Source organism: Peromyscus eremicus, chromosome 1 (genome assembly GCF_949786415.1).
Source record: "Peromyscus eremicus chromosome 1, PerEre_H2_v1, whole genome shotgun sequence".
NCBI classification, from domain to species: domain Eukaryota; kingdom Metazoa; phylum Chordata; class Mammalia; order Rodentia; family Cricetidae; genus Peromyscus; species Peromyscus eremicus.
The window spans coordinates 107,220,755-107,245,733 of record NC_081416.1 but is presented as its reverse complement, the minus strand read 5'-3'; the positions used below and the strand labels follow the sequence as shown (position 1 = coordinate 107,245,733).

General features: G+C 40.9%; 1 protein-coding gene across 3 annotated transcripts in view; it reads left to right on the top strand.

The window, feature by feature from the left end:
* The window catches only part of LOC131917448 (lysosomal Pro-X carboxypeptidase-like), a 52,999-nt gene extending 37,038 nt beyond the window's left edge, over positions 1 to 15,961 (top strand). For all 3 annotated transcript variants that reach the window (XM_059271291.1, XM_059271274.1, XM_059271283.1), the window contains exons 4-9: positions 672 to 853; positions 1,190 to 1,347; positions 2,804 to 2,973; positions 9,395 to 9,559; positions 11,625 to 11,812; positions 15,240 to 15,961. In XM_059271291.1, the coding sequence (XP_059127274.1) occupies positions 672 to 853; positions 1,190 to 1,347; positions 2,804 to 2,973; positions 9,395 to 9,559; positions 11,625 to 11,812; positions 15,240 to 15,456 (1,080 nt within the window). In that variant the 3' untranslated portion in view covers positions 15,457 to 15,961. The remainder of the gene's footprint in view (positions 1 to 671; positions 854 to 1,189; positions 1,348 to 2,803; positions 2,974 to 9,394; positions 9,560 to 11,624; positions 11,813 to 15,239) is intronic.
* The last annotated feature ends 9,018 nt before the right edge of the window (positions 15,962 to 24,979 follow it).

Sequence of the window (24,979 nt, the reverse complement as noted above, 5' to 3'; positions counted from 1 at the left end):
GGGCTCAAGAAGCCTTTCTTTACAGGCCCTGTGGTTGCCTATATCCTTGCTCTAAACCATCACTGTTTGTTCTGGAGGATGCTGAGCTGCTGGGGGCAAGGGGACCACCACCCACTTAGGGAAATGGAGGCAGTTTGGGCCTGACAAATGCCACTATATGGTCCTTGGAAATACCTGCCTAGGATCTCATCCCTAGGATGGTTCCTTTTATAAATCTTCCCCAGATGTATTATCTTGATTACAAATAAGGAGCTTTGTCAATTAAAAATAACTGCATCATATATATAGTTTACATTTCTCAACAAAAATCAGCACTGTGGTAGGAGACTCTAACTGGCTAAATGTTTAAGTAGGCCATCCTGAGATCTCTGTCCTTTAGGTTTAAATGTGTGCTAGGCCTTGCCTCCTGGATTGCATTTGAAAAAAAACTTTAAAAGCAATGAAATTACATTTGATTAGAAAATATATCATGTTCTTTCTCAAACTTAGTTACTTCTCATGGATTGCTTTGATGTGGATGATGTGGAATTTTACCTCAATTGTCTGGATATCTATTTCAAGTAATGAAAACTTTTCTGAATATGTGCTGTGCCTCGGCTGCCATTATGTGCACATTTATACCTGTTCTCTTTGTCTTTGTTCTTAAAATAAATAAATATACACATATACAGGATTCCCAACACTTGAATTTTCTGACATCAGAACAAGCTCTGGCTGATTTTGCAGAGTTAATCAGACACTTGAAAGGAACAATCCCCGGAGCTGAAGGTCAACCTGTCATTGCCATCGGGGGCTCTTATGGTGGCATGCTTGCAGCCTGGTTCAGGATGAAATATCCTCACATAGTAGTTGGGTAAGTGCATTTATGCTTGACACAGCTAACAATTTTGGGTAAAGCATGCTCCATGCTGAGTTATATGGACATTTTTGGTTTCTCTCTCACAAACAATGGTATTATGAGTTTGGTTCCTAGCATCCATGTCAGGTGCCTGTAATTCCAATTCCAGGTGGTCTGACCTTTTCTCCAACCTCCACAGAGACTTGTACACACGTGACATACATTCACACACACACACACACACCACATTCATGTGCACACACACACATTTAAAAACACAAAACAAGCAAACAAAAAACGAGTGGATGATTATATTTCTGTCTTTCTCCTCTCACTTCCTTTATCATTCAGAGCTCTTGCAGCTTCTGCCCCTATCTGGCAGTTTGAGGATTTGACTCCCTGTGGTATGTTTATGAAGATTGTAACTGAAGATTTTAGGAAAAGTGGTCCACATTGTTCCGAGAGTATCCATGCATCCTGGAATGCCATTAACCGACTCTCAAGAACAGGTAAGCTTTCACGAAGAGAATGAATTGCAATTCTTTAACCTTTAACTTACTAAAAATCCATATTGCCACCAGGTAGTGAGGACACAAGCCTTTAATCTCAGCACTTGGGAGGCAGAGGCAGGCAGATCTCTGTGAGTTCGAGGCCAGCCTGGTCTACGGAGTGAGTTCCAGGACATCCAGGGCTATATAGAGAAACCCTGTCTCGGACCCTTGCCCACCAGGGGGAAAAAAAAAATTAACACTGTCACTTTAAAAAGAAACTTTGTAAATAATCATGTGTCTTTGTTGTGCTATCTGTTGTGTGTGTATGCATGTTTGTGTATTGCTTTGTATGTGCCTGTATGGTATGTCATCACTGTTGTATATGTGCATCCGTGTGTGTGTGTGGAGGTGAGAGGTTGCCTTTGGTGCCTTTCTTCAAGGCCCCCTCCCCTTTCTTTCTGAGACATGTTCTCTCCCTGAACCTGAAGCTCGTCAATAGAACAGGCTGGCTGGCCAATGAGCTTCGGGGATCTGCTTGTCCTTTCCCCTCCCGACCTGAACTGGGGTTCCAGGCATACACCACCACTTCTGGGTTTGTATGTGGCTTACAGGAATTCAAACTCAGGCCTGTAGGTTTGCATAGCTGGCACTTTACCTACTGAGGGCTCTCTCTAGCCTAACACTGCCACATATTAACACACACACACACACACACACACACACACACACACTATACATGTAGAGAACCATACCAATCAAAATATATGAATGAATAAAATTTTAAAAGTAAATGCTTGGTATCAGTAGTATCCAGATCCAGAAAAAACAAAGCCAGCACCTCATAAAGCCCTGCTGCTCTCCTCAGCACTTCCTCATGCCTACACAGCGAATCTCACTCTGAACCGAAGGCCGATTTTCTGAGTCTTGCATCTTAGTAATGAGAGTTGCATAGTATGTGGGATTTTGTTTATTTGTTTTTTGTTTGCTGTCTTGTGTGCAATAGTCTAATTCAATGGTTCTCAACCTGTGGGTCGTAACCCTTTTGGTGATCACATATCAGATGTCCTGCACATCAGTTATTTATGTTATGACTCATACTGGTAGCAAAATTACAGTTATGAAGTAGCAACAAAATAATTTAATGGTTGAGGGTCACTGCAATCTGAGGAACTGTATTAAAAGGTCATAGCATCAGGAAGGTTGAAACCGCTGTTCTAATTATTAAGTGCATCTATTTGTTTAATTTAATTATAGTCTAATGCATTCTTTTTAGTGTTCTTATTTATTTTAATAGTATCTTAAGCCAGGGAATAATATTAATTTTGGTAAATTCTATGGGTTTATCTACTTGCCCTAAAATATTTTGTTGAGTGTCAGAAAAATTCTTGGAAAAGTCATGTAGAAACTTGTGTTTTCTGTAAAAATAAGTAAAGAATAAATGATTGGTTGATCTGTAGTGTCCTTCTATCTTCAGAGAGTGGTCTCAATTGGCTCACAGAAACCCTTCACCTATGCAGTCCCTTGACTTCTGGGGATATCCCAAATTTAAAAGAATGGATGGCTGAGACCTGGGTGAACCTGGCAATGGTGGACTACCCTTATGAAGCCAACTTTTTACAGCCCTTGCCTGCTTGGCCTATCAAGGTAACAGAAAAGAGTCTTCTTTTTTTTTATATAAAATATTTTTCTCTTTTTTTGATATGCGTTCTCTGACTTTTCAACATCAGGAAAAAAAAATCTCAATTACGTAGGGACTTTGTAAAATTAATGATTGTGGGCTGGAATCCTGGGTTCTACAGCTCTCTGATTATGTGACCTTAGGCATGTTAGCTATGTCTTCTAACCTCAGTTTTCTCATTTGAGAACTGGAAATAAATCTCATCGGTTACAGCGTTATAGGAATAAGAAGGAAGGCCAACAGTTGGTGCTAATGGAATAACTACTGTGTGCCAAATTCTGGGCTGTACTTGGCCTATGTAATATATCCCATCTTTGTGATATCTGTATCATGTAACACATTATCCATGTAATACATGTATCCATGTAATACATTAACTTAGCTGAATAAGTGATAGATTTTGCCATTGTGCTTTGATTTAGTGAGCTGCTAAAGGCATTCTAAATGCTACACGTACCATAAATGATGATCCACAAACCAAACAGCAGCATGTAAGGGAATCTTCTCATGTGCTGGTGGTGAGGGAGAGGCCTGGAACTGTTGCTAACCACTCCGGGATCCTAAACAAGGGGCTCTTCTTCTCCAAGACTCCGTCTTCCTCTGTACAATGGCACAAAAGTAAATGCATGGAGTTCTGCTGAGGACTATGTAAAATGTTAGATTCGGAGGTACTTGGGCGTAGTAAATTATGATAATTTTACGTTCCTTTTCCAGTATGAAAACATGGCACACTCGTTTTTTTCACAATGCTAAAGTTCTTTTCGTGGTAAAAGTATTTATTACAGTTACTTGTCTTTAAATATTCCTTTGTTAAGAATGTCTCTCTTAGTTTGAAAACGAAAGCCTGGCTGAATTCATGGTTAAGATTTGAGGATATAAATGATGGTATTTCCAAAGCAGGTATTGGAAATGAAACTAGAATTAATCATGTGATTAATTGGGTTTCAAAAGTACCAACTCTCCGCTTCCCACCCGCCGTATAGCGATTGATCCTAGAACCTCTCACATGCTGAGCTATATCACTGGTCCTCTTTCTACTTCCTGTTTGGAGACATGGTCTGGTCTTGAAGTCATGCTGTTGTCCAGGCAGGCCTCCCGAGCAGCTGGGATTACAAGCCTGTGCCGCTCGGTCTGCTTCCCGAGTACTTTTAATTTAACAACCTTGTTATTAAAGCCTTGTAATTAATAGGAAACATCTATTTTCTGTTGGAGTTATTTACCTCATGTCCAGTGTTTTCAACAAAAACAGGTAAATTAAATATCTTTGTGTGTGTGTGTGTGTCAGCTCAATTGTCACTTTTTAATCTGTCTTTTGAATTTCACACATGTTAACAGAAGCTACATACCCATGGGGAAATAATTATAGAGTTGGTATGTAGGACACAGGAAGAGGAGAAGAGGAAAATAGAAAACCCTTCTGCAGTATGCATAAAGACCACTGGGCCTCTTCTCAGTTTTTAAAGAGCATTGTTGGCTTTTTTTTTTTTTAAAGAATTTTTAGGTTAACATACAAAGTAATAGGTTTCATTATGAGATTTTCGTGTATAGATAGTAAGAGTCATTTTTCTTTGTTTGAAATTACCCACCTCCTCCATTGTTTTCTCCCGTTCTCTGTTCTCCTACTGTTGCTGGTTCTTCTCCTTTTCCCAGACAGACACCTTCAGCTTTCATGTCATATGTATTCTCTGACTCTCTAGTTCCACTCCCCTTTGTTAAGGTCTTGGCCTCTCCTCTCATGATCCCTTTTTTGGTTTTAAGACACACACACACACACACACACGCACACACACACACACACACACACACACACACACACACACATACCCCTTTACATCTGTGTTTCATATATGAGAGAAAACATGCAGCAAATTTCTGAGTTTAATTTATTATTCTAAACATGACTCCCAGGGACTGGAGAGATGGCTTTGCAGTTAAGAGCACTGACTGCTTTTCCGGAAGACCTGGGTTCAATTCTCAGTACCTACATGGCAGCTCACAACTGTCTGTAACTCCTGTTTCAGGGGATCTGACACCTATACCAGGCATGCATGTGGTGCACAGATATACATGCAGGCAAAACACTTACATGCATAAAATAAGATATAAAATAAAAAATGACTCCTTGTTCTATTCAGTCTCCTGGGATGTCATGATTTCATTTTTTCCTGAATAGAATTACATATTATTTGTAAATGCCACGTTTTCTCTACCATTCTTCTGTTGATGGGCATGTAAGCAGGTTCATTTTTCTAGACATTATGAATAGAGCAGCAATTAATAGGAATGTACATGTATCTTTGTGGTATACTGCCTTAGCATCTTTTGGATATTTAGCCAAGAGTGATAGAGCTGTAGGTCTATTTTGGGTAGCTTCCTTACTGATTTCCATAGTGTCTATATTAGTTTCTATTCTTGCCAGTAGTATATAAGAGTTCCTCTGTCCCCACATCCTCACCAGCATTTGTTGTCATTTGGTCTCTTGATGACAGCCATTTTGTCTGGGGCGAAATGAAATCTCAAAGCAGTTTTAATTTGTAATTTCTTGATGACTAAGGACTTCAATACTTTTTCAAGTATTTATTTGGCCATTTGTCTTTTTTTCTTCCTCTCTTCCTCCGTACTCTCTTCCTTCTTTCTTCCTCCTCTTCTTCCTTTCTATCTCTTTCTTTGCTTTAGTGTGCATGTTTTATATTAGCTTAGTTGGAAAGTTTTAAATCCACAGAACATTGGCAAAAATAGTTTCATAAAAGTTGATATGCTTTCAGCAAGACTGAACAACTATTAACATTTCCAGTATTTTTTATTATATTTTTTATTTTTTGAGACTATAATATATCATTTCCCTCTTTCCCTTCCCTCTTTTCAACTTCTCCCATGTATACCCCTCTTTGCTCTCTCAAATTCATGGCATCTTTTTCTTCACTTGTTGTTGTTGTTGTTGTTGGTGTGTGTGTGTGTGTGTGTGTGTGTGTGTGTGTGTGTGTGTGTATGTGTTCCTAAATATATAAACATAATGTTTTCAGGGCTGACCATTTCATTTTGGATAACCAATCGATATGCTTTTCCCTGGGGAAGACTATTTCTCTTGCTCTCAGTATTTGTTTTTCCATCCTTCCTGTGACACACACACACACACACACACACACACACACACATACACACACACACACACACACACACACACACACACACACACGAGCCATTTAATTTCTTCTGTTGAAGTGTGCTAGTTACTTTTCTTATTGCTGTGACTAAATCCCTGACAAGAAGCAATGTAAATAAGGAGGGCTGTATTTTGCCTTACATTCAAGGGGATATAGTTCATCACGGAGACACAGCAGTGGCTGGTCATATGGCATCTTCACCAGGAAGCCCTCATTCTCCTTTTTAATTCAGTGTAGACCCCAGCCTCTGGGATGGTGTTGCTCGTATTTAGAGTGGACCTTCTTTCTTCAGTGAAACCTTTCTGGAAGCACCTCATATCCCTAGCCAGAGATTTGTTTCCATGGTGATTCTAGATCTAATTAAGGTGACAATGAAGATAAACCTATAAGACAAATTGCTAAACGGTCTTATTAATAAAAAACCCGGAGCCAGATATTGGGGTAAAAACTGAGAGATCAGGGAAGCAGAAAGAAACCAGCCACTAGTGGTTCTTACCACTAGAAATCCTCAGCCAAAGAGAGACCTACTTCCCGTATACTCACACCTATGTGCCTTTCTGTCCCTGCCCTCTTACTTCCTCTCTCCACTCAGGTACATCACTTCCTGTCTGTCTGTACAGACCTCCAGACCTCTATGGTTAACTAGCACTGGGATTAAAGACAAGTGCCACCACACCTGGCTCTGTTCCCAGTGTGTCCTTGAACTCACAGAGATCCAGATGAATCTCTGCCTCCGAATGCTAGAATTAAAGACGTGTGCTACCTGACTTTTATGTTTAATATAGTGGCTGGCTTTTCCCTCTGATCTTCAGATAAGCTTTATTGGGGTGCACAAATAAATATCACCACATAAACCACCACAGATGATTGTCTGTATTTCATTGGCATATGTAATAACCGCCTTCTTTCACCTCCAATTTTGTTAGCTTAATAACCCTCTTTTCTTTGTCCAGTTTCGCTAGGTGTCTTGTCAATCTGGTTTATATTTTTTTTCTCTAAGAATCAACCCTTGATTGATTCTATGAGTTTTTCTTTTAGTGTCCATTTCATTAATTCTGCCCTGGTCTTTATTATATCTTTCTATCTGCTGCTTTTGGATTTGTAATACTCTCATTTTTCTAATACCTTAAGGTATGCCATTACATTATTTATTTGAGATATTTCTGATTTTAAAACATAAGCTCTTATAAATAGGACCACCTAAAACTGCCTTAGTTGTATCCTGAAGGTTCTGGTTAAGTTGTGTTTTCTTTTTCATTTGATTCTAGAATTTTAAGAACTTTCCTCTCCAATTTCTTTTAGACCCACTAGTCATCCACAAGTATAATGTTCTCCTTCCATGTATTTGTGTAGTTTTTCTTGCTATTGATTTCTAGTTTTACTGCACTATGATCTGGTAATATGTAAGAAATTATTTTGAATCTTTAATATTCACTAAGATTGGGTCTGAAGCCTAGAAAATGGTACTTTTAGAGAAGATTTCATGGGAGGTAAGAACACTGTATTTGTTAGATGGAATAGTCTATAAATTTATGTTAAGTCCATCTAATCGGTGGTGTAATTGAACTCTGAGGCTTCTTTGGTACTTTTTAGTTTGGAGAGGCTGTCTAAAGATGGGGGCGGGCAAGAGAGATGGCTCTGTGATTAAGAATGTGTATTGCTACATCAAACCATTCAAGATGTAGAAATGTAGAAATACACTTTGTTCCTAATGACCATGAGACTGAAAATGGCAAAACTGTTCTAGAATGAGGTGGAAAGTGAAAAATCATTTCAGGTAAGTGCAGAAATAAAAAAAATGAGTGAGATGAAGGAGAGAAATGGAGAAAGGGAAAAATAGAGGGAAAGTAAAGTTAAATCAAAGAATGGAAAATGAAGTAGTGGAGAAAAATGTTGTGGTGGGAAGAGAAGAGGGCAAGAGCCTCGTGACAAGAACAGGATGAAGGGAACAAAGGGGAAAAACAGGAAGAGGTTTTCCAATAACAAAAAAAGTTTAAACAGAACAAAATTAAGTAAATATAAGAAGGGACATAAAAATTTTAAAAATTAGAATGTTTTTCAAAAACAAAAAGTAAAATTCAGAGTATACTGAAAGTAGAGAGTAAGGGAAGAAGGAAGCATGGTGGCAAAAAAGTGACAGAAACTAAGGAAAAGAAAAATATTGTCCAGTAGTGAAAACAAGTAGATAAATATAAGAAGGGAATAACAAAAACTGTAAAAATACAGTGAAGTAATAATTGCACTGAAAATGAACAAAAGGAAAACCACAAAGATAAACACAACAACAGAAAAAAAGGGAGAGAATGCAAACAAAAAACAATTAGAAAAAAAGATGAAATATTGGATGTTATGTGGTGAGATCCTGTCTTTAAAAAATAAAGTAATAAGGCAGTGTGTGGTGGCCCAGGTTTGTAATCCCATTGTCAAGGAAGTGGAGACAGGTGACCCCCTGGCTTGATGGCAAGCCTTGATGAGTCCCAGGCAATGAGACAAGGTGGATAACACCAAAGGAATGACACCCAAGGTTGCCCTTTGACCTACACTTACACATGTATGCCCACATGCATGCACAAATACAAATGAAATTTTCAAAAATTTTGCATTCTTATGAAAATATAGTCCTTCACTCAGCAAAGATTTAGTTATTAGAGACTTTGCTAAGCACTGAGGGAGACATTCTGAAGTCAGAGGCGAGCATGACAGTATTATAGAGACTGGGATCAAAACAGGTACAGAGTGCAGTGAAGCACAGGGAGGGGCGTGGTCTAGCTCTTCCAGCCTGGGAAACACATGCAGGGATAACCTCAGAAAGGAGGGGTAGTTCCAGTGGGTGTTAGAAAGGATGAGTTGGCCAGCCATTCGTAGATTTAATGAGTGGGAAAACAGATGTGTGGAAAGAGGGAAAGCATGTGGTGTGGTAGAGAATGATTTTACAGGACACTGGAGCAAAAGCATTGAAGAAGGAGCTAGAAGAGATGGGGAGCACTTTGCATGCCATGCATTTGCATACCATGCAAATGACCGATTTATTTCGCTATCCTATGGAAAATGTTAAAGTTTTTTTTTTCCTTGAGAGAGGGAGTTATTCTTCAGAGGTCGAAATTGTTAAGCGATGTATTAAGATGTTTATCAATGTTTTATGATAAAATTGAGATACTAGTTCTTCTTTGTTATTAAACTAATTTTCTATTCATATCTGACTCTTCCCATGTTTTCCTCCTAGGTAGTGTGCCGGTATTTGGAAAATTCTAATGTATCTGATACAGTGCTCCTGCAGAATATTTTCCAAGCTCTGAATATATATTATAATTATTCAGGCCAAGCAAAATGCCTGAATATGTCACAAACAGCTACTAGCAGGCTAGGCTCCATGGGCTGGAGCTATCAGGTGAGCATGCATGACTTCCCCGAATCCTTTGCTTTTTGCTGGTACTATTGCATGGAATGCTATTGCTAACTGGAGGTCCAGCCTCCAGGCAGCACTAGGGTATGCAAAAATATCCACGAATGCAGCGAGGGCTAAACCTTTTCTATCTGAAGGAAACACTCACTTTCTGATGGTAACTTTCTCTTTTACTTCATCTTAAAAAAATCTTCTCTCTGAAAGTCTGTCTCCATACAAGCACATCTTTTTACATACACCTATATATCTCTCTTTACACATAAACATCTCAAAATCTTTCTGAAAATCTTTTCATCTCCACATAGCTATGTTCTTTACATACAGCTATATATCTTTCTTTACATAATACATCTCTCTCCTGCACACCATATATACAGTTACATCTCTTTTTTTATATAGCTCCATATCTCTCTTTTACACACATTTCTTCTCTCTACTCTGTTACATTCCTTCATATATTACTGCATCATTCATTCACTCTTTACTCATTCACTCTTTACTCATTCACTCTCTCACCTTTTTCTTCACATTCAGCTACATCTCTCTTTCAGCACATACACATACACACACCTCACTCTCACACTCACTACCCTCTACTAGCCATATTCTGGCAATTATATGTTACATTTTCAGGGTCCAACCCATTCTCATAACACATAAGTCACCCAGTTTTTCTCAGGCTAGGGAGGTCACACTGACCAGCCAGTGAGTAACACTTGGCTGTGCATGTAGCTCTTTCCCAGACAGAAAGTACCATTGAAATTCAGGACCTAACAGTAACAGTTAGTTGGCTGAACCTTGGGATTGGGAGTACGTGCAGAAAGTCCATTACTGAAGAAGGTTATGTCTACCAAAGTTGCTTCAAGTCTGACTTTGATTCAGCAATAAACACCTGGGAATTTGTCCTGTGTATTCCTCTCCAGAGGCAGCCAGTTTGCTTTGAATTTGTTCTGAAGTCTAAAATTGGCTTTCTTTGTGACTGAGAATACTGTTACTTTCTATGTCAGTTATGAAAAATATTCTGGTATTATTTCTATTCATCAGAATTATACAGCTTAAGCAGAAATCATATTCCTGACCATCCACAGCTATGTGTACCCAAAGATGGAATATTTTCTTGAGATAAACACACAGGCAGTGGGAAAAATACCCAAAGCAATTCTTAAGGAAAAAATGTAGTGGCACATGAGAGAAATTACAGACAGTGACCCACCGCCTTGCCAAGTGGGGCTCCCCATCAGAGAGTTATTTGTCTGGTGGGTCAACCTGTTGAATACTAGTTGTCACCTGCTGTATACTCCCACAGCCTCTGGTAAAGCCATTGCTACTAACAGCTCTCAGCATAATATACCACCACTCATTTTGCTACCTAACTTTCAACCAAGTCTGGCTACTGTGAAATTGCAGCATGACCCTCTCCCTCCTTCTTCCTTCCTTCCTTCCTTCCTTCTTCCTTCCTCCCTCCCTCCCTCCCTCCCTCCCTCCCTCCCTTCCATCCATCATCAGCAAATGTATAATGAATGATCATTGATCACAATCTCTTATGTTTCAAATATATAAAAATAAATAATTTCTATGATTTTACCACAAAATGCAGCCTGATGAGAAAGACAGATAAATTAGCACTGTAATAGACCTAGACAAGTCCTGGAAAGGAGGCACTGTGTGGCTGTATGAAAGAAGGGGAGTTTAACTCGACTCTGAGTCTCCATTCTGTCACCTGCACAGTAAGACGGCCAGGGTTGTCCTGAGGGTTAACTACGACCAAAGTCATGAAAGAAGGCTCTCTGCAGAAGAAACAAAGAGAGAGAGAGGGAGGAAGGAAGGAAGGAAGGAAGAAGAAAGAAAACAGTACTAACTTCTGTAAATTCTCAGCCATGTCTTTCTATGAGAAATAAGGGGCTGTGTGGCAGGGAAGTTGGGGGTGGGGTGGGGGCTGGGGCTTGATTGCAAGTTCATACCCTAGTTCTATGACTTAGTAGCGGAATATATTTGCATAATTTATTCTCTTTTCGCCACACTTTGTTTCCTTTCCTGCTTTCCTTTTCAGTCCTGCACAGAAATGGTGATGCCCTTTTGTACCAATGGTGTCGATGACATGTTTGAACCTTATCTGTGGGACTTGGAGAAATTTTCCAATGAATGCTTTCAGCAGTGGGGTGTGAAACCACAGCCTCATTGGATAACTACCTTGTATGGTGGCAAAAACATCAGTTCACACTCGAACATCATTTTCAGGTGAGCTTGTTGGTTGATGGAGACACTTGCAGAATGGCTGAGAAAATACAGCTAGGAAAATGCTAGGTAGTAAAGTAACATAGAATACAATAGTGATGCCATTCCACTTTGCTACTGAGCACCAGACACAGATAGGTATTCAGTAAGCATTTGGTGAGTAGCTGAGGACTTGATAAATAGCAGCTGTTACAGTCCTACTTCGGCAATTCTTTTCAGTGCATGGCGGTTCTCTTGGGAGGATTTGTATTTTCTAAAACCCATAGATTATTTCTCCCATGATGATTCTCAGTTATTTAAGTATAAATTCAGAAGGGACCCCATGAAGAACTGGTTAACTAACATCATTTCCCAGGCAAATTAACTATTGCCAGTGATTAAGTGAGGCTGGTTGTTGGGGATTTTACCCAGGTATCTAGAGTCCCCCAAGAAAACAGTATATAGATTTAGATTTCCCATGACTGGTGTAGCTTTCATGTGTCTGAACTGAGAAATTCAAGTCCATGTGCAGGCTGAGTGTCTCAGCAACTCCAAACACTGTTGCTAAGTCACCAGGTGCTTCAGATGACCTTTAAATCAGATGCAGTTTGCTCCTCACGTGGCTGGAGGGACTTCTTTGTCTTGCAAATATTGGAGCATTTCCTGTCTGCGTTGAGCTTATTAATTGGAAAATGAAAAAAGGAGTAATTTGTATACTTAAGAGAATGCATCTTCTGTGTGGTTTATGTGAACATTTGTCCTGAAAAGGAGTATTATGACTTCTGTTGGGCATGGGAGTTTTCCTCTTTGCTTTATTTGTAGTCAAACAAACAAAAGTATATACTTAGAGTAATTGTTTCCCTAGAATTCTACGTTAACCTGCAGTTAAAATACTACTTTTTTAAAAAAGTCTAAGTATATAATAATAGGACAGGGAATTTAAAATTATATTTCAAATACAGATATAGTCAATATACCTGAATATTTATTTTATACATTTGCCTAGAAAGAATTGGTTGATGGGGTTGAGAGAGAGTTCAATGTGGAAAATATTTCCTGTGCAAGTGAGAGGATCTGAATTCAGATCCTCGGCACCACATAAAACTGGGCATGGTGGTGCATGCCCATTACCCTAGTTGTGGTGGGGCTGGTTTGGTATAGGACACATCTCTGGTTAGTCAGTCTAGCCAAAATAGGGCACTTCAGGTTCAACGAGAGAGCCTGTCTCAAAAGAGTAAGGAGAGGTACAGAAGAAGACACCTAACATTGACTTCTGGCCTCTGCACACATAGGCTCATGCTGCCCCCCCCCCACATGTTACACACATGCTCTTGCCACAACACTCATATACACATGTTGATTGAATAAATGCTTTGACTAAATTTCTGAGAAATACTTCACGTCTATTTTTATTATTTTATCCCTTGGTGACATTAATGTTTCTCATCCTTGTATAATACAATAGTAATTATAACAATTTGGTGTTTGTAGTTTTTTATACTTTGTGCTATATGTAGTATATATAGTTTGTACCACATATATGACTTAGTTTGGGCCTCTCAATTTTTGTAAATTTTTTTCTTTTTCTATAGTACACATGAGAATTGAGGTTCTCATAGGTTCTTACTGAAAATTATGCACGTAGGAGGATATGAAACTTGTATTTGCTGACTTGGTTCATTGTTCTTCTCACTGCTACTCACAGCTAAGGCATGCAATTGCACCAATGCGCATGCTCACACGCAAGGGCATAAGGGTAGGGTAGAGGAGGTAAGTATGGGATGAGATTAAAAAAACACTAAAGACTTTTCAAAAAAGCTATGTGGAAACTTACTACTATAAAAGCTTACACACACACACACACACACACACACACACACACACACACACACAATAATAATTAAGAGTTTCCCCATATTTGGGCAACAATGCCCCTGCTTCACGTCGAAGTCTAACTAATAAAAAGCCCAATGCCAGGAATTAGTTAATTATTTTGGAGTTGTTGACGAGGTCCCACAGACCCCCCAAACATTAACAGATGCTATTGCCATCACTCTTGGTTACCCTCCAGAACTTGATGGTAAGATAGCACATACTTGAGTAATAGAACATGGCAAAATCAAGCTGTATGGACCTGGAAGCTTCATCCCTACTGGCTAGCCTTCATAATGCTGGAAGGTGCTATACAAGCCACTAGAGGAAGAAAGCCATCATCAGTCATACCTAGCTATGAACCCTGTGAGCTACAGTGATGCCTGGGTAGGCAGGACATGCCCAATGGTGTAATGGTGGCACAAACATAATGGGAGTTACCAGCCACTTTCTCATTGGATTTAAGGCCGATTCCACAAGGTGAAACCCATACCCAGCACCATTATCAGCTAAGAACCTATGTTAGACAGGTCATAGACCCTCAGGAAGAACCTACCACTGCTAAATAGACATCATATTAAACCAACTCCTGATGACTTGTCATATCATTATACCCATAGATTAATGTGTCTCTCAACTCTTATCTAATATATTCCTTTCAATAGGAAGACATTTTATGTTCTCAAATTGGGAAGGATAACACATATTTGGTTTTTTGAGAGAAGGTTTCATGTAGTATAGACTTACATGGAACTTGTTATGTAACTACGGAAAACCGTGAATTCCTGGCCCTCCTTCCTCCACTCTTCCAGTGCTGGTATGCAGATGTGTGCAACCATGCCCAGCAGTAACCTTTTTAAGGTAGTGTTTTGAAGGAAGCTCTTTGAATCTCTCCATCAACTTATCTAGTCACTGTCCCTTGCAGCTACTAAAAGCCAAACAAAAACACCTACAGGGGTCTATGTACACAGGTATTTCCCAGTGACAACCACAATGTAAAGTTTAAGAGTATTTTTAGTACTTCTAGAACTTGGGCTACACGGTACCTGTGAAGTCCGCACAATGAAGACTGGGAAGTGCAGGCAAGGAGAGGGGAGTTATTCATGGGTTGATACCTTTATTAGGACCACAAGGGGAAAAAAGTGATCATCTTAATAGAAAATTTCCCAAATGATATATACAGGTGGCCTAACAACACATAAAAAGATGATCAATATCAGTTTGGGTGTGTGTGTGTGTGTGTGAAAATCAAGACCACAGTGAAGACTGACATGTAGTGGTAAAGTTCTCCTCTAATCCCACCTTAAATCCACAACGAAAAAAATCCAAATCCTATGTTGCTAATGGTAGTATAAAATAGTGAAGCTACTCTGGAAAATTTTTTTGGCAGTTCGTGAAGAAGTTAAGTGGTATCACATGTCTTAGAAATTCTATACTCAGGTATACGCAGAGGAAATTAAGATGTACATATAAATGAAACCTTGAAAGGGATAGTGTTCAAATGAGTAATGCTCACGAGATCCAAAAGGTAGAAACACTATTAAGGTCTATTAATTTTTCTTCTTCCCCTCATCTGCAGCAACGGTGACTTAGACCCGTGGTCAGGTGGTGGAGTAAACAAAGACATTTCAGATACCCTGGTGGCTGTCTATATCCCCCAAGCGGCCCACCATTTAGATCTTCGAGCCAACACTGCCTTTGATCCTTCTGCTGTGCTGTCATCTCGCTTACTAGAAGTTAAATACATGAAGACATGGATCGAAGATTTCTACAGAAATGCCAAATGGCAGCCCTGAGAAACTTTTAAGGAATAATTTTTTATTTTCTTCTTTTATGTTCACTAAACTCACATACCCATTCACTTTGATTTTTTATATGTAATTACTTTCCCTCATTTGTCATTGTATTTGTTGGGCCAAGGTCGAGACAGAAGAGTGTGACAGGGGTGGGCGCAGCCATCCCACCCAGGTGACTGCTCCGTCCTCACTGCCTTTGTGCCATCTCCAGGAAGAATGCCATCCTGGCAGCTCTGATGCCATCAGAACTGGCATGGTTCCTGACTGTCTTTCACCAGAGGGAGAGCCACTTTTCTCCCAAGCGGGGATGTCTCCTCGGTTTTGAGATGGAAGTCTCTCTGGCCCATTGTAAGCCCCCATTCCTGCCACAAAAGGAAAAGCAGAAGCTGGATTAAAAACGCTGCAGCTGCGGCTGGTGGGCTGTGTGATGCCAGTCCAGGAAAGGGCCGCTTCCTGTGAGCTCCATGACTGCCTTTGAACTGCAATAAAGAACAAGGCAGACCTACCTGTGTGTTGCTCCCATCTCGTCCAGCTGTTGGGAAGGCAGTGTGCCTGGGCTGGCTGCTTTCGGGAAGTCCTTTCTTTTTCTCTTTCCCCCTTGGCAGCCTTCCTTAGTTCTGGGATATTTGCCACCGTTCTGCAGCCAGGAGAAATCTGGCCTTCTCCTGCTCCGTTTCTCTTTGTTTCTAAGGTCAGTTTTGTGGTGATCTGGCTAAATTCTGTCAATTTAGGAACTCTGCTGCTTTTTACTTTAAAACTGAACAAATTCTGTTAATAAAAATCCTCTAAAAATTGACAGATAAGCTATTGAGAAAGTAGAATGTACTTCTGTTTATTTTGTAAAGGAATTTTATGTTCTAGTTACTGTTACTGGTATCTTTAGAGCCCTACGAGGCAGGACACCAAGCGGCAGGTGCCGGGTGGGGGTGGGGACTTTCCTGTATGGCTTCTAGACAACAAGCAGAGTAATTCATGCAGGCAGCATATTTGACATTAGTAAATGACGAACGGACCCTTCCCATTTCCAAGGGGTTGGAACTTTCAAGCGGTTCTCAAACTGAAACTTTTCCAAAGGGCTCTTCGAGAATAGGAAATACAGTTGAATCCACGAATTTCAGGGACACAGAGAGACTATGTTTCTTCTATGCAGAAAAATCCCTTCCACCTAATTTCTTATTATTTTCTCAGTCGTGTTCTGAGCGCATGTTTGGAAACATTTCTTGCTTTTTAAAAACTATTCCCAGACCTTCAACAAGGTTTTATTTTATTATTCCTTTTTTATTTTTGAGATTATAATACAATTACAACATTTCTCCTTTCCCTTTCCTCCCCCTAAACCCTCCCATATCCCCTTTCTTGCTCTCTTTTAAAATCATGGCCTCTTTTTTAAAAAAATTAATTAATATATATATATATATACCCAAATGCAACCTGCACAATCTGTGTAATGTTACTTGTATGAATGTTTTCGGGGCTGACCATTTGGTATGGAGTAACCAACTGATGTGTTTTTCCCTGGGGAAGACTGTTTCTCCATCTCTCAGCTTTCCTTAGTTGTCTGTGGTTTTTTGCATAGGATGAGGCCTTGTGGGATTTTCCCATCCACTCTGGTGTCCTCCTTGTTCAACTCATGGTTATGCTCGGACAAGGTTTAATGGAGAACATTATTATTTTTATTTTAGGATTTGGGGCTTTTCCCCACAAAATCTTTTTACTAATTTGGAAGCTTTAAGATACTTTGACACTTGATGTTATCTTAGCTCTTAGGAGAAGTTAAAGTAGCAATTTCTGAAGAAATAAATTGCAAAACATTTTATGCAAGTACAATTTGGTTCTACTTCTGTACACTCTGTATATATAACAACAGCCTCGACCTACATTAACCTCCCTTATATGTTCTTAAGTTGAATTTTGAACAAATTGAAAGAGAATCAGAATATAAAATAAGCCCCATTAAATCTTTATGCTAGGCGTGACAGATCCACCTGTAACTCCTGGTACTCAAGAAGCTCAGGCAGGAAGTTAGCTTTTGCCCAGGAGTTCAAAACCACTATAGACAACAAAGTGAGACACCACTGTAGAAGCAAACAAACCAAAATTAATAATGCGACTGCTTTAACACGTAGGGAATGGGAATCGCACAGAATTGGAGTGACTTTTTTAATCTCTTGTTACCTGAATTACCTAGATTCAGTTGGAATAAATACATTTAGAGAACTTCTTTAGGGTGTCTATAGAGCCAAGAGATTATAACTCTGGCCACAGAGCTAGTAAGTAGCAGTTGTATGATTCCATTGTTGAATAGTTTTACTTTTCCTTGTTTCCAAATTCAAGTTTCCTGCAGCAGAAAGGCACACCTCCCCATTTCCACCCACTCCTTACCCTTCCACCTCACCTTCTGTATTACTTTCTGCTTTTGTTGATGGACCCTCGCACTGAGGGAGTTTTCAGTCAGCCTTCCCAGCTCTGATTGCCCAGGGACTAGCTATGTAGCCAATGGCCATTTGCAAAGTCATTTCTACCTTGCTCTCTCTTCTCTCCTCTCTCCTCCTTCTCCCCTTCCCCTCTCTCTGAATGAGGGAAACGTGAGAATACAATTTTTTTTTTTTTTTGGTCTTGGTGCTTGATAAAATATGCACCCTCTTTGGGTGGTTTAAGCGGTTTAGGTACTTCTATAAAAGGAATCTTTTAATGCTAAAATTAATGTGATTATCTGAGTGTGAGAGGCCTATTCAAGGCTTAAAGAAAATCTGTTAGAATAGCTGAATGTATCTGCTTAATCCCCTCTCTCATGTGGCTGAACAATGCTCTGGGAAGCTATTGGTCCTTCTTTCTTCTAGTAAATGCCTGTCTCCAGAGGAAGGGGCTGTTTGCAGCTTTTGATAGCCTTATGTTTCACCTCCTCAGCTGCACAAAAACACAGGGGAAGCCTGGAGATGCCCAAAGCAGCCACAGATACCTGTCTCTTACGAGCGGAGCATGTGGTACAGGGTGGGCTTTTTCCTGGGCTTTCCTGGAAGTGAGGACTGTGGTCACCACGATGAATGGCATCTTGGAGAGCACTCTTCTCAGTAGTGGGTGACAGAGTGACATTTAAATTCTCACACCTGAGTTGGAAGAAAGACTTAGCTACTCACTCCCTGTTAGGGCAGAGGAGGAAGGGGAGCATGAGAAGGGAAAAAGTGACAGAGATGTGAACTTGTCAAATTGCTCCATGAGTCGGTCACAGTTAAACATCGGCTCTCTCATTCATAAGCTAGAGATAAAACCTGTCACAGAAAAAAAAAAAAAAACTGTGACAGGAGATACTTTTGAGAATTAAAATGGGGAATAAACATGAAAGCATAATGGTTAATCTGTGGCATTTATATGTGACATGTATGCTTTGGTTTTCATTTTATTTCATTTAAAATTTCAAATTCTTGTTCTAGAAATATACCTCCTTTTCAGATGTGTAATTTAATACAACAATTTTTTTGAGTACATTTACGCTGAGCAAAATGCACAGATCTGGGAAACAGACTTGAATACCTGAAATTTAACAGGGTTACAGTCTTGTAAGGAGGAGGTAAGGAGGTATAAAATATATCTTGAAAAATGCATATTGCAAGTGATTGGTATACTTTGGGTCATTACCAATAATAGCCAAGCCTTAGAATAGTGATGGTCAGAATGCTTTGCTTGAGTTTCCTCATTCAGTCTGCAGCCATGGCAGGTAGTAACTCTTCTCATCCCGTTTCACAGGTGCCTCTGCTCAAGCACAGTCACTTTCTCCCAGGGTCATAGTTAGTAAGAGTTGGACCAAGATATTCAGTCCCTGTGACCTTAGTCTAACTTGCCCATCGTGCATCCCAAGTTAAGAAAGAATTCTTAGAGGAGGTGACCACAGGTAGGTTCCAGGGTAGCCTGGGAAGTGCAATGAGCACTCAGGAGGAAAGGCATTCCAGGAAGGAACAGCAAGGTTAAATTGCATTGTCAGAGAAGTGCTTGTGTGGGGAGCAGTGTGGAACAGTTTCAGATCAGCTGCATGGACATCTGGGGTGAGGTTGTGATGCTTAATAGCACTGTCAACTTGACTGGATTTAGACTCATCATGGAAACACAACTCTGGGTATGTCCATGAAGGTATTTCCAGAAAGCTTTAACTGAAGAGGCAAGGCACATTCTGAATGTGGGTGCCACCATCCCATGGACCTGGGGTCCTGGGGCTGAATAAAAAGCAAAATGTCAGCTGAGCATAAATACTTGTCTCTCAGCTTTCTGTCTGTGTAGGCAATGTGATCAGTGGCCTTACCTCTGCTGTCCTGACTCCCCCACCGTGATAGGCTGTACCCTCAAACTGAGCCAAAGCCAACCTACCCTTTCTCCCCCCTTCATTCCTCCCTCCCCCTTCATCCCTCCCTCCCTCCTTTCCTTTGTTGCTTTTGTAGGTTGTCTTTATAGCAATGAAAAAAGCATGCACAAGTTATAATCTCCCTCACTGACCTTTGTGGAAGAAGTCAATAAAGTGTTTAATTAATAATCTGATTAACAGCTTATTTTTAATAACGTGAATGGCAAGGTTGGAATGGTTGCCACCTTTATGGTGCAGAATCACAGAATATGCTCTCAACTGTAGATTCTAACCCTTTGAGGATGGGGCCTTTTAAGATACAATGGGCACAAATTTTCAAGAGGAAATCAGGCTGAGTACTTGTGAATGTCACCATCAAGATTATAAAGCAGTGTAACCAGACAACCCAGGAGTACTTGTGCATTTTAGATGAATGATAGAGTTGATGTGAACATTAAATGAGAATTACAGAATCATCTTGAGATGCATTTAGAGAAAGCAGTGAGTTGAAAGGGGGAGAAATGTAACTATTAATTCCAGGAAATGGGAATAGAGTCCTTTGCTCAGGCTCCAGGAACTGTCAGACATGGCAGGTTTCTTCAGTGGTACTACGTATTGTGTGTTTCAGCTGAGGCCAAACCGGAAATCAGGCTTGCCTAAGAGGTAGAACACAGAGATGTCTTTCCTTGTCTATTCCTTAATTTCCATTGGCTACATAAGGAAGGCCCAGAAGGCTGGGGCTGGTTCTTGTTTTCATCAGGCTGACAATGTGAAGGGCAGGGCAGGCAGGAGGAGAGGCAATTGGAACAGAGTGGGATTAACCAGGTAATGTGGGAGGGATTCTGTGGTCTACCAGGAGGGATGAGAACCTTCTGAACTGTTTCCCTGGCCACACTTCTGGACAGTGAAATCCAGTTGGCATACCATACCAAAGATAGGTGTTTTACATTGCTCCATCGACTTCTTCTGGGGAGGTCTCAAAATATTTCAGACAGTTCCTAGGTAGGTCAGGGAAGAAGTTTTTTGACACAAATTGGTCAAACTCTGGGGCTCAGATTCTGTTTCTTTTATTTTTCATTTTTTATTTTTTATTTCACCCAAGCTACTCATCATCCATTGGAGACTCTCCACGGGGCTCATATGATGGCTGTGCCAAGAGCTGGAGACGGAAGATGCTCTATTTTCCCAATGTGGCTTTTCTTGGAGGGCCCTGGCAGGGGCTTTCACATTCTTTCAGAAGCCTGAGAACTTAGTTTGCTCTCCTCTGCTCCCACCATTCCCTGCTGCTTGCTGCCAGTATTAATAACACACAGGAGGCTTCACATCAGCATGGGGGCTGTGAGGATAATTATGGAGTAGTCTAGGACCAACCAGTAAATTACTCCATGACCTGGGAATTCAGCAGGTTACCAGATTCCCTCAGGCCTGCTCATTTTATTGCCTGCCCCTCCTGCTGCACTGATATTCATTTGTCTTGTTTCTATTCAGGTCATGACTCTCGTGATGACTTCTTCTTCTTCTTCTTCTTCTTCTTCTTCTTCTTCTTCTTCTTCTTCTTCTTCTTCTTCTTCTTCTTCTTCTTTTCTTTTCTTTTCTTCTTCTTTTCTTCTTCTTCTTCTTCTTCTTCTTCTTCTTCTTCTTCTTCTTCTTCTTCTTCTTTTCTTCTTCTTCTTCTTCTTCTTCTTCTTCTTCTTCTTCTTCTTCCTCCTCTTCTTCTTTTCTCTCCTCTTCTTTCCTTCTTTCTTTCTTTCTTTCTTTCTTTCTTTCTTTCTTTCTTTCTCCTCCTCCACTTCTTCCTTCTTCCTTTATCCTTCTCCCTTCTTTCTTTTTCCTTCTCTTTTTCCTCCTTCTCTTCCTCATCCTTCTCTACCTCCTCTTCTTCCTTCTCCTCCCAAGTCTAAGAGGTGAGTAATAATAGCCCCTTTGAGGAGACTGCTTGTTAGGTCAATGGGATGGATCTGGTGACATGGGAAGGGGACCTTTTTGAGCTTTGTGTTATTGCAATCATTCAGTGTTCATAGACATGCTAGCACCTGCCTTCCATGGTACCCACCAACACATTTCAACCTTTCCTTCACAGATGCCACACTCTACTAACATGCCTGTGCATGTAACATAGCATAATGCGAAAGGAAAAGGCAGAGAAAGCTCTTGGATCACTCCCATCTCGCCCTCTAGCTATCCCAGATGAGAGCAGCACACACTGTTTTCCCAACTGTGATGATCTTGCTTGTGCGTTTGAATACATGGTTCCCTTTATCCAGTACATTCTTTTCCTTCTTTCACACATTTATTCTCACCCTCCATATCTTTCCTTGGGTATTAGAATCTCCAGGAAGCCTCTTAGTTTGGGTAGTGCACATAGTCACACATTTTGTTTAGAAAGAATTATGGGCAGATATATGATTACTGATTTGACTGGTTGATTGGGGACTTGGAAACAATATGACTGAAAAACTGGTGAGAAAGACACCTGGGGAGGAGGTACATAACTAGATATCTCACAGTGAGCAGCAGATGTGAAGACACTTGTGTCTCTGGTTAAATGTTCACCGACAGTCAGGAGAGGACTCCAATAATCAAGTATATAGGATGACCCTTTCTGTGCATAGAAGGGAGTAAATTCTTTGCCCAGCTGTCCCTGTCATTGTTTAATGGGCCCATAAGCAAAATCATCATGGTAGCAGAGGTAGAAGTTATGAATGGGCTCGACAACATGGACTTCCATTCACCAGGGATGGCCTGGCTATAGATGCTGCTGAGCGCCAGATCTGTCAAAGAAGGCACCAATCCTTAAGGTGACCAGCCAATGACCTGGTGGCATAGGACCACTTCCATCATGGAAAAGACAATGCTTTATCTTGAATGGGATAGATACTTATTCTGAGTATAAACGTGCCTTTCCTACACATAATGCTTCTGTCAAAATTGCCACCCATGGGTATACAGACTGCTTTAACCTCTATTATGGTGTTCTGTGCAGCATTGCTTTTGACTAAGGAATGGACTTCATAGCCAAAGAAGTGTAGCCGTGGTCTCATGCTCGTGGAATCCATTGATCTTACCATATTCCTTACAGCTCTGAAGCAACTGTCTTGATAGAACAGTGGAATGGTTTCATAATGACAGTCACAGTGCCAGCTGGATGCCAGTAATCTAGAGGACTGGGGAAGGTTCTCCAGAAGGCAGTGTATTCTTTGGATTGGAATTTAATATATTGTACTATTTCCCCCATAGCCAGGATGTGTGTGTCTAGAAACCAAGGAGTGAAAATATGAATGAAGGGGTGAAAATAATTACCAACTAGCTAAATTTTTGTTTCTTATTCCTATGACCTTATGTTCTCATGGACTAGAAATATTGTTTTCAGAGGTGGGGAGGCTGTGTGCTTCTGCCAGGAGGCACAACCAAGATTCCATTGAACTGAAAACTAAGACCACCACTCCTTGGATACTGTGAGCTCCTGGTGCTTTTGAATCAACACACTAATAAAGGAGTTACAGTATTGTTAGGAGTGGTGGTTCAGACTGTAAAGAGGAAATTGGGCTGCTTCTCTACCAATGGAGGTAAGGAAGAGTATGTCTGTAGTACAGGATATCTTTTACTGTATCTCATGGTGTCATGATGTCCTGTGACTAAAGTCAGTGGGAAACCACAATGGCCCAATCCAGGCAACATGATAAATGATTCAGATTCTTGACAATCTGAAGGGAAGGTTTGAGTATACCCTCAAAAAACCACGATGAGGTGCTTGCTGAGGATGACAGTGTAGTAGAGAAGGGTGCCTTTGAAAGGACCAAGCAGATGCCATAGCAGGCTGCTCAGTCTTCTCTCAGAGATCAGGCCTCAATTTCAGTTTCCTGAGACTGAGCAAGCAGTCTCTGGGAGGGCAATGAACAAAAGACATAGTCCTTGCAGTAGCTCCCTTTCTGCACATACTCTGACTGCTCAAAGTTCAGCCAGATGTTTACTGTCTGGGACCCCTCACCAACTTAGAGTTATGTGCATGAGTCAAGGACAGAGCCTGGACCACTGAACCAGCCCCCACAGTCAGTACATGCTAGGCCAGCCAGCCCTCATGGTAGCTCAAGGACAAAGCCCGGGACTTGTGCCAGACTGCCCCCCAAATGATAGTTGTAACCCCAACCAGTAAATTCAAAGGTTACATACCCTCACCCAATTAAAAGAGAACAGAGATAAAAATAAACCAATCCGAGTTGCACCTGTGCAAAACCCCCAACCTCCCTGAAGGACTTGTGGTTTTTGCCTTTAAAAAGCTAGCCTCACAAAGAAAGAGCAACTCCTCCCTGCCTTACTGTATTGGGTGTAGAAATGAGTTCCCTGTCCAGACTTGTATCTATACAATAAACCTTGCTGTTGCATTCTGGACATCCAAGGTCTTTGGTGGTCTCTTTGGGGTCATGATCTGGGCATAACACCTTGACCTTTTTCTGTCAAATTGGCATAGACACAGGATCTGAGGGATGCTCTTCCCCTATTGGTGGAATGGCTGTTCCATCTGTGAAGTGTAACTCTGGACCAGGTGATAGGCTAGAGTGAAGGACTCGGGGAAGAGGCCAGAAAGGGTAAGAACCCTCTTGGACAGGAGGCGTTGAGGGATTGAGGGTTGGTGAGAGGAGGAAAAAGGTGTAGAAGCATGTGCCATCAGGAAGGAAGGAGGGGGCACTGTTGATGATGGGATCTGCCATCTCTCGTGGAGAAAGGAAGATAGAGGCCTGGCAGGGTCTGCATGGAAGACCCAGCTACATCAGAAGGGATGAGTTGTGCGGGCAATGAGGAGGATGGGGTGACTGGAGAGCAGAGTACCACGGAACAGGTTAGGCGGGCATAAGGGAGGCACAGAGCCGGAACAGCCTTCAGGAGAGCAGAGCAATCTGTTCAGCCTTGCTCCAGTTCTTGCTATCCGAGAGCGGCAACCCTGAGTCTCTTTCACTTCTCTTAGCTCACTTCCTCTTTTGTGAATAGAAATGACAATTATACATGGTGCACATGGTTGCTGCGGTGGTTGAGTGAGGGAAGTCCCACTATGCTACCACGCCTGGTGATGACTGCCAGTAAATTGCCCTGGAGTCTTTATTGGTACGTTTTGCTGAGAGCAGAGATGTTGCAATGGGGCTAAGGCGGCGCTAACAGCTTGGCGGTGTCAATGAAGCAGTCTTAAAGCCTGAC